General features: G+C 32.6%; 1 protein-coding gene across 1 annotated transcript in view; it reads right to left on the bottom strand.

The window, feature by feature from the left end:
- The window catches only part of SMARCA1 (SWI/SNF related, matrix associated, actin dependent regulator of chromatin, subfamily a, member 1), a 106,893-nt gene that overhangs the window by 59,055 nt on the left and 37,857 nt on the right, over positions 1 to 9,981 (bottom strand). The window contains exons 11-14 of the mRNA XM_012653259.1: positions 9,156 to 9,308; positions 7,297 to 7,429; positions 6,470 to 6,618; positions 4,870 to 4,989 (exon numbers count right to left, since the gene is read on the bottom strand). Of these exons, the coding sequence (XP_012508713.1) occupies positions 4,870 to 4,989; positions 6,470 to 6,618; positions 7,297 to 7,429; positions 9,156 to 9,308 (555 nt within the window). The remainder of the gene's footprint in view (positions 1 to 4,869; positions 4,990 to 6,469; positions 6,619 to 7,296; positions 7,430 to 9,155; positions 9,309 to 9,981) is intronic.

A 9,981-nucleotide genomic window follows, 5' to 3' on the forward strand; every position in this document is an offset into this window, starting at 1 on the left:
GTATTTATATACCACATTTTCTTTATCCATTCATCTGCTGATGGGCATTTAGGTTGATTCTACATTTTGGCTATTGTGAATAGTGGTGCAATAAACATGGGGGCGCGGATATTGCTTCAATATACTGATTTTAGCCAGGCACAGTAGCACACACCTATAGTCCCAGCTACTTGGGAGGCTGAGAGGGGAGGATCACTTGAATATAGAAATTTGAATCTAGCCTAGGCAACATAGTAAGACCCCATCTCTTAATTAAAAACAAAAACCAAAAACTATACATACTGATTTCCTTTTCCTGTGGATAAATACCTAGTAGTGGGATTACTGGTATGAAAATCTTCTGTAATTATAATTCCAATGATTTATAAATAATATTCTTTAAGATTTTCAATTCTCTTCAAAGGATAAAAGGATAATTTAAACCTATTTAAAAACCTATCTAGAAAATACAAATAGAAATAAAATAAAATCTCAGCTCAGAATATTCAGAAAAAATTCTAATTTGGGGACATTACTATCACTGTCAGACATTTATTAATATAAGTCATCATAATTATTATTAAAATTTCTCTACACCTGTGCATTTTGTTAGAATTAGAAGCACAAAGAAACCCTGTTAAATTAGAAATCAACAAGTATTTTAACAAGTCTAATTTTCCTCTAAAAATGTGAATAAGAAGCTCCACTGATATTTAGACTCCATTGTTTAGTATTTTTTCACTTTATGACAAACACTCTTAAGTACCCATAATCCTGTAGGAATAATTATACAATTAATATAATTTATATCACATAATGAAATCTAAAAAGCACATAAGAAAGGTAATTTCCACCCTGCGCAGAGAGGCCATCACCTCCATCTCACCAGGATAAAACATAAGCAGTCTGAGTTAAGATTATAGATAGAACAACCAGACAGATATAAGTAAAGAAACTAAAATCTATTAACATCAGAAACAACGACAGCAGCAAAGCATTATCAGCATACTAGCTGCAATGCAAACCAAAATGGCTCACCTCATTTTTCAGTAAAACCAATACCTAAGAATAAGCTTTTTAAATAAAATTCTCTTGTCAGTTCAAAAATATAACAGTTTTATGTAACAATTTGAGCAACAAAATACATAATGATAGAATGGATTATAACTCAAAAAATAAAATAAACACCCATGAGTCCATACTGATATAAATGACTGAATACATAAATAAATGAGGGAGAAGGGGCATCCCTTTCTTACAGAAAAATCCCAATTAATAAATACATATAGATGGAATGAGGAAAATACTAAATTACCATTAAAACACCACAATAATAACTACTGTAGGCAAGCCCTACCAATAGATGCTAAAGTCAGTGGGTAAGTTTTAGGAAATCTCTCCCCCAAGAGAGTTATCAATTACAAAGGGAAAAATGGGAACTTTACTGTGCAGAGACCCAGTAGATACCATCTCAATTAAGTGATCAAGGTTAAAATCACCAGTAATCAGATACATCAACATCATATATTCCCTGATATGCACTGAGAAGGATACATCATTCCTTCTGTGGTATTCTCAATCAAAAACACATAATCTCAGTCCAATCATGACAAAATGTCACACAAACTCAAAGTGAGAGACAAACTATAAAATAACTGATGAGTATTCTTCAAAAGCGTGAAGGTCAAGAAAGGAAAGATTGAAAAACTGTCACAGACTAGAAGAGACTAAGGACACACCACAACAAAAACGCAATGTGGATCAAGAAAATGAGAAGACAAGCCACAGACCGGGAAAAAATATTTGCAAACGATACATTTGATAAAGGACCATTATTCAAAATATACAGAGACTCTTAAAACTCAACAATAAGAAACAATCTGATTGAAAAATGGGCAAAAGAACTGAATAGACATTTCACCAAAGAAGATATACAGATGGTAAATAAGCATATGAAAAGATGTTCAACAACATGTGTCATTAAAGAATTACAAATTAAAAGAACAACGAGACGCCACTACACACCTATTAAAATGGTGAAAATCCAAAACATTGACAACACCAAATGCTGGAAAGGATATGGAGAAACAGGAACTCTCATTCAACGCTTGTGGGAATGCAAAATGGTACAACCGCTTTGGAAGAGAGTTTGGCAGTTTAATACAAAACTAAATATACTCTTACCGTAGGATCCAGCAATCACATTCCCTGGTATTTACCCAAAGGAGTTGAAAACTTATGTCTACAAAAAACCTGTACATGGATGTTCACAGCAGCTTTATTCATAACTGTCAAAACTTGGAAGCAACCAAGATGTCCTTCAGTGAGTCAATGGATAAATAAATTGTGGTACATCCAGAAAATGGAATATTACTCAGTGCTAAAAAGAAATTGGCTATCAAGCCATGAAAAGCCATGGAGGAAACTTAAATGAATATTACTAAGTGAAAGAAGCCAATCTGAAAAGGCTACATACAACTAACTATATGACATTCTGGAAAAGGCGAAACTATGGAGACACTAAAAAGATCAATAGTGGCCAGGGGTTGGGGGAGGGATGAATGAACAGGTGGAACACAGAGGACTGTTAGGGCAGTGAAACTACTCTGTATGACACTGTTATACAATGGTAGATATACGTCATTACACATGTCAAAACCACAGAATATACTACACCAAGTGAGAACTCAAATGTAATGATGGACTTTGGGTTATAATGACGTGTCAATGTAGGTTCACTGAATGTAACAAATGTACCATTCTGGTGCAGCATGTTGATAGTGCAGGAAGCTGTGCATAAGGGTTGGCGGATGTATATGGGAACTCTGTACTTTCCACTCAATTTTGCTGTGAACCTAAAAATAAAGTCTATTTTTATGGCTGAATAGTGTTCCATGTATTTATATACCACATTTTCTTTATCCATTCATCTGCTGATGGGCATTTAGGTTGATTCTACATTTTGGCTATTGTGAATAGTGGTGCAATAAACATGGGGGCGCGGATATTGCTTCAATATACTGATTTTAGCCAGGCACAGTAGCACACACCTATAGTCCCAGCTACTTGGGAGGCTGAGAGGGGAGGATCACTTGAATATAGAAATTTGAATCTAGCCTAGGCAACATAGTAAGACCCCATCTCTTAATTAAAAACAAAAACCAAAAACTATACATACTGATTTCCTTTTCCTGTGGATAAATACCCAGTAGTGGGATTACTGGATCATACAGTAGTTCTATTTTTAGTTTTTTGAGAAACCTCCATACTGTTTTCCATAATGGTTGTACTACTTTACATTCCTACTGACAGTATATAAGAGTTCCCTTTTCTCTGCAATCTTGCCAGCATTCATAACTGTCTTTTTGATAACTGTCATTCTCACTGGGGTGAGATGCTGTCTCATTGTGATTTTGATCTGCATTTCCCTGATGATTAGTGATGTTGAACATTTCTTCATATACTTGTTGGCCATCTGTATGTCTTCTTTTGAGAAATGTCTATCCATGCCCTTTGTTCATTTTTAAATGAAATTATTTAGGGCTTTTGTTGTTGAGTTGTTTTAGTTCCTTGTATATTCTTCATGTTAATCCCTTGTATGAACAGCTCTCAAATATTTTCTCCCATTCTACAAGTTGTCTCTTCTCTTTGACTGTTTCCTTTGCTGTGCTTTTTAGTTTGATACAGTCTCAATTGTCTATTTTTGTTTTTGTTGCCTGTGCTTTTGAAGCCTCACCCATAAAACTGTTGCCCAGATCAATGTCCTGAAGCATTTCCCCCATTTTCTTCTAGTGTTATTATAGTCTGTGGTCTTATATTTAAGTCTTTAACGGTGAATATAGTTAACAGTAATTTACTGTATATTCTGACAACCTAGAAGAAAGGAGTTTGAATGTTCCCAATACAAAGAAATGATAAACGTTTGAGGTAGATATGCTAAAATTACCCTAATTTGAACTTTAACACATTTGTATACGTGTATTGAAATATCACTCTATATCCCATAAATATATACAACTACTATGTGTCAACTAAAAATAAAAGAAAAAATTAAAAAGGCCATATTTTAAAAAATACATGTGGGATCCTAGATTCGATCCTCTAGAACAGGAAAAGGACGTTGAGGGGGAAACTGGTGTTAATTTCCTGGATTTGGTATTTATATTAACATGTAAATTGTTAGGGGAAGCTAAGTGAAGGATATATGTTAACTCTGTACTATTTTTGCAACCATTCTGTAATTCTAATTTCAAAATAAAACATTTTAAAATTACAGCCTTAATTTCAATTTAAGCAAAAAAGATAAAACCCCCATTTCTTCAACAGATGCTTGCTGTCCATGCAGTATATTACAAGGCAATATTTTATAAATGAGATCACACGTAACAAAAGTCCTTCTGACATTTAACCAACTAAATGTTACTAATAATATTATTCCTCATATAGTTAATACTATGTACCAGGCATTGTTCTAATTACTTTATGAGTATTAACTCATGTCACTGCCAGAATCACTCTACAATATAATTACTATAACCTCCATTTGACAGGTGAGAAAACTGAGTACCCAGAGTCACTTAATTAGTAAAGAATTCAGATTTCAGCTCCCAAGTTCAGGGACTCAACTGCAATCCTATACTGTTCTTCAATAACAAAAGTAGTAGCAGCAGCAGCAGCAAAAATGATGATGATGATGATGATGGTAGTAATAATAATAAACCAGCAAAATATGTGAAAAATACACCTTGCATGAGATCTTTTGACCTACATCAAATTTCACTCTATAGCAGAGTACTGTAATAGATAAGTGCCAGTGTTATTAATACTGTATAATTATTATGGGGAGAAATGCTAACGTGAGTGTCTAAATGGTTGAGGGTAAAAAGTTACCTTCTGTTTTTCTCTATAATCTTCTCCTTCAAACTTGTATAAACTTTGTTCAGTGTCCATTCTAAAATTTCTAAGAGAAGACTCTCCCATTTTCTGTAAGCGTTCATTCATCTCTGCAGTCTAAAGTTGAATACATTGAAATGAGAAAATTATCACTGAATTGTTAAAAGTCTCTGAATTCTCTACCCTTTTAAAAAGTCAGGTTTTGCCATGAGATATCCAGTCTGTTCATTTACAAGGTATGAATGCAATTCTAACATCAAACTTGAATGTAAATTGAACTTGCCCCAAGTATTTTAAATACTTAAATCATGCTTCCCAAGTATCCTCAGGCTTTAAAATGTTTTTATCATTGGAAATGTAGCCACATAATTTCTATTGTATAATTTTAATTGAACAAATAGCTAGTGCTAAAATAAAGGCAATGTTGGACTAAAGCAACACATTTTGCATACTGATATGAAATATATTATCGCAAGATTGTTCAAAATACAGGATATAACCTCAAAAACAAAAATCTTCTGAAAAGCATATTCAACCATTTTACTGGATATTATAGTAAACATGGTAAAATACACCATGGAGATGGAATCAGCAAAATCCACACTGTGAGCCAACTCAAAAGGCAAACAATCCAGTTTCTTTACCAAATAAATGATGAGAAAAAAATACATAAATGTGGGGGGAACCTGTAGATTTAAGAAGATAAGATGACATATCAACCAACGGCAATGTGCAGACTTTACGTGCATTCTCATTTTTTAAAAACAAAGAAACTGTTTTTAAAAAGTATAATTATACAACAACTAGGAATTTGAATACTAACTGGATATTTGATATTATTAAAGAATTATTGGGGTTTTTTCAGGTGCTATAATGCTATAATGATTGTGTTTTTAAAAAGAGTCCTTATATTTTAGAAATATATAGTGAAATACTTACAGCTGAAATGGTATGTCTGAGATTTGCTTCAAAATAATCCATAAAGGCGGAAATGAATTGGGGACATGAATGGGGCAGGCCTGGTTGATGGTTGTTAAAAAATGGGTGATGATTGCATAGAAGCTGTTTTTTTTTTTTTTTTTTGCATAGAAGCTTTTTATACTATTCTGTCTACTTTTGCTTATGTTTGAAATTATCCATAATTTGTGAAAAAGGTGAATTAAACACAAAATATTCTTAAACAATTTTTATGCTTTAACAAATAATGCTTTAGTATTTCATGAAATGTTTATAAAATATTTTCAATTACCACAATGTATCAGTAGACAATTCCTAATCCAGTGCAAAACAAAAGATTATAAAAAATGCAGTCCTTATACATGTGCTTAAACACAAAATTTACTAGACTTTTAAGTACAGTATTTCCAATAAGCATGAGATATAAGGTCACTCAATTTTAAACTCTGGTTCTTAGTCTTTCTCACCAAAAAAAATTTTTAAACCCCTGATCTGCCTCTAGAAATAGATCTACAAGTTGTTAGAGAAAGTATGAGTTATTTGAAACATCTAGCTCAATACAATGCAAATATAATACATATGCCGAAGTATGTTGATTTTAAAGCAATCTATTACGAAAACAAAATGCCATTTTACCAACCTTCTTTTCCCCTCTTTCCAGAACAGTTGTAATGTCTTCATCTGTCAGTTCACTTTCTTTAGAAGCAAAAACATGGGTGGCTCCATGTCGTATCATTTGTAACATTTCCTCTTTTGCCAGCTTGTTAGACTGTTGGTCAATGAGTCTTCCTAATAATAAAAATTAAAATTGTATATATTCAATCAATTATGTCCCAAAGAAAGTACAGCAAATAGTTCTAATCAGACACTACCACAGTGAACCATACATAAAGCTCTATAAGAACAAAAAATTAGTGAGCATCGAAGTTATTTGTTTAATGAACAACCCTACAAGTTTTTATTCTACCATACTTTCTATTTCAGTGTGAAATTCCTTCTGCAAAATTCAGTTAAAACCCAGAAGGACAGAAACATTTGTTTTTTCATGTTCAAAGTATATTGTTCAGATCAAACTTCTCTGTATGGAAAGGCAGCCTCTAATACATGTTTTAAAAAATTAAAAACTAGACATTTTATCTGCTACATAATATCAGATATGTCAAAAGGCATGCTATGGGCATTCAACTGTAAGCTAGTGAAGTTCAACTAGTCCATATACTAAATGCAAGGGTTTTACTTAGGAACATTTTTTTTAGGGGGGAGGGGAACATTTCAATTAGCATTTTAAATTTTTTTATTTTCACTTCATATATAGTAATTATACATATTTATGGGATAGAGTGATGTTTCAATTTTTTTCTCTAAGTTTTCAAATTTTGGTCAACCTCTATTAAAAGTAACCTCCTTTAAAGAAAACTGCATGTATATTTGCAAAAATGACCTAATTTAGTTTACAAGTACAAATACCTTGTTGTATAACAATTGAATCAAGTCTCAATTTTATCTCAGCTCTCTCTACAATCCTTTCTTCAACAGTGTTGTCAGTGATGAGACGGAATACACGTACTGGCTTCTTCTGACCAATACGATGTGCTCGATCCTAGTAGAAAGAGTCCTAATATAAGATATTGGATATTCTGGATAAAATTTAGAGTATAGCCATCACATGCTGTAAAATTCTGAAAATAAAATTAGTTATCTCTCTAGACCTGCCGCTTTTTAAAGGAGGATAATGAATATTAAGAATACCTAAAGACCACTGGGAACAAAGAAATCTGCAAGTATTATATTATACCATTAAAGAATGGGAAACTTCCAAAAGGACAAATGGCAAAGCCCCTTTAAGAAGAGGACAGCAGGGAGCTGAAAGTTTCTGGATTGAGTTACTAAGTAACTTTAAGCCACTAAATACAAACATCTTCCAAACTAGCAAGTAGTTTTATAAGTAGTTAGCAAGGGTTGTTACGGTGGCAAAAGTCTGCTTTATCTCATCATCTCTGCTTCCTGAGGCAATTCAGGGATATGTAGTAAAGTGTCATAAAAATTAATGGGGTATTAATAGCCTTACTATACAGTGGTTTAGAATTGGTCCTATGGTTTACAGTTGGTAAAGGTGACAGGTGGCAACTTCTGGCAATATAAAACCATCTAAGGAGTGTGTTTTTAAAACACAGAAGCTGCTAGAGCAAATAGGTAAAGGGAGGAGAGTAGTAGAGGAAAAAAAAATCAAAAGAAACAAGGTTCAAAGCAGCCCTTGTACTAAATATAAAAACACTAGAGCCCAGTAATAAAGTTTCAACACAGCACATTAAAAAAGAATGCAATAACCTACACATATTTAAAATTTTAAACCCAAACCAACAAATCCTGAAAGATCAGCTCTACTCTAACACTTTTGAGGAACTGAAATACTATCACCATTAGGTTTTCCAGTTCAGTTAACACCGTAACTTCCGGGGGCTTACTGCTACTTAGTCACATCAAACAGGTAGTTCAACACCATGCTAAGGTAGTAAAATAATTATGCCACAGCATATTGATTTTAAAATGTCCCAATGGTCAGCTTTTTTCAAGTCTCTATTATAAAAGGGAGGACTTCTAAGTTATACCTCATTGGCAGATGATTTTTCATTGTTTCCAAAAAGACAGTTAATTATTCCATAACTTCTTACGATTTTGAATATGTAGTTATTTTGCATCTTTTTACTTCTGAAATTTTATTTATTTGAAAATATGAGTCACATTGAGAGAAGCTACAGCTCTAGTTCAATAAATGACACCAAAATATCAAAGGAGTTACCTTTAGTGTCACGATGAAAGGTAAGAGGAAAAGCTCCCTGAAAAAAATATTTTTATAGCTTCTGGATGGTGTCCGTAAGCAGCAAATGTTTTCTTGGAATATATTCCCTTCTTACCTTTTTATCTTCTCTCCCCAATCATTTTACTAGAAAAGTTAAAATCCTACCTCTCCCAATTTCATTAATAATAGTGAGAGATTAATTTTATAACCCTTTTCATTAAAACAAATGTATGTGTCCTCTTCAATTTTCAGGAATGGGAAAAGAAACTGACATTTGTGTTTCATGGTAAAAGCCAAAATTGACATATAAATGCTATAGTTGGATCTGAGATATGTTTATTTGTTTTCATTTCTTTTGTTTGTTTTTGCAATTACAACAGCAACTTTGTTTTCCAGGATAATCTACTCTAACTTCTACAAAACCTCCCCAAAGTCGTTACCCTTTTATTGTAAATTACTTTTGTGCTGTATAAATAATAGTATTCTGAGCTATGATACATTTGTGACATCATGAAAGATTACTAACCATAGCTTGTAGGTCAACCTGTGGATTCCAGTCTGAATCATATAGTATAACCACATCAGCACTTGCCAAGTTAATTCCGAGACCGCCAGCCCTGGTACTCAGCATAAAGATGAATTTGCTACTATTAGGAGCATTAAAGGCCTCTATTGCTTCCTTTATTTTTTTTAATTGCCAAAGGGATAGAAAAAAAGAGAAAAATATCAAATGATATTACCAGAGTCCTTAACAGATTTTAACATGCATACAGAAAATCTGTCTACATTTTATAATATCTTTATAAATATATTTTATATTCTATCTTCAAAAACATTTAAGCATATATCTATATACTATACTGTGTGAACTGCTATAAAAAGTATATTACATAAGTGAAGTTCCTAATCTTTAAAAGCTTACATCAACAGACAAACTTAGAACAATCACATAAATAAATTTAACTAAACAATAATTTATATTATTTTAAAACAACAGTAAAAATGTTTTAATGGAGAGCTGAAATGTATCTGGGGGTAAAATGTAAGAAATCTCAACTTTATTCCCATTAGTTTATAAAGGATTAATAAAGAAGGTATGATTAGGTATGTTTTAGAAGATGAACCAAGACAGAAAAAGTTTAGAAATGGGAATGAGAGCAACAGATAAAGGAAACGGTAAGAGGATCTTTATCAGTAGGGTGACAAGGGACAAACGGGTAAGTAATGAGAAAAACAAGAACGTAATCTAGGGATATTCAGTAAAGAATCTTAAAAAATTAATATTAATATCCTTACTATATAAAGGTCTCATACAAATCAGTTAGAAAAACACTAAGACTCCAACAGAAAAA

The sequence above is a fragment of the Propithecus coquereli genome, unplaced genomic scaffold (genome assembly GCF_000956105.1).
Source record: "Propithecus coquereli isolate 6110/MARCELLA unplaced genomic scaffold, Pcoq_1.0 Scaffold42, whole genome shotgun sequence".
Classification (NCBI taxonomy): Eukaryota; Metazoa; Chordata; class Mammalia; order Primates; family Indriidae; genus Propithecus; species Propithecus coquereli.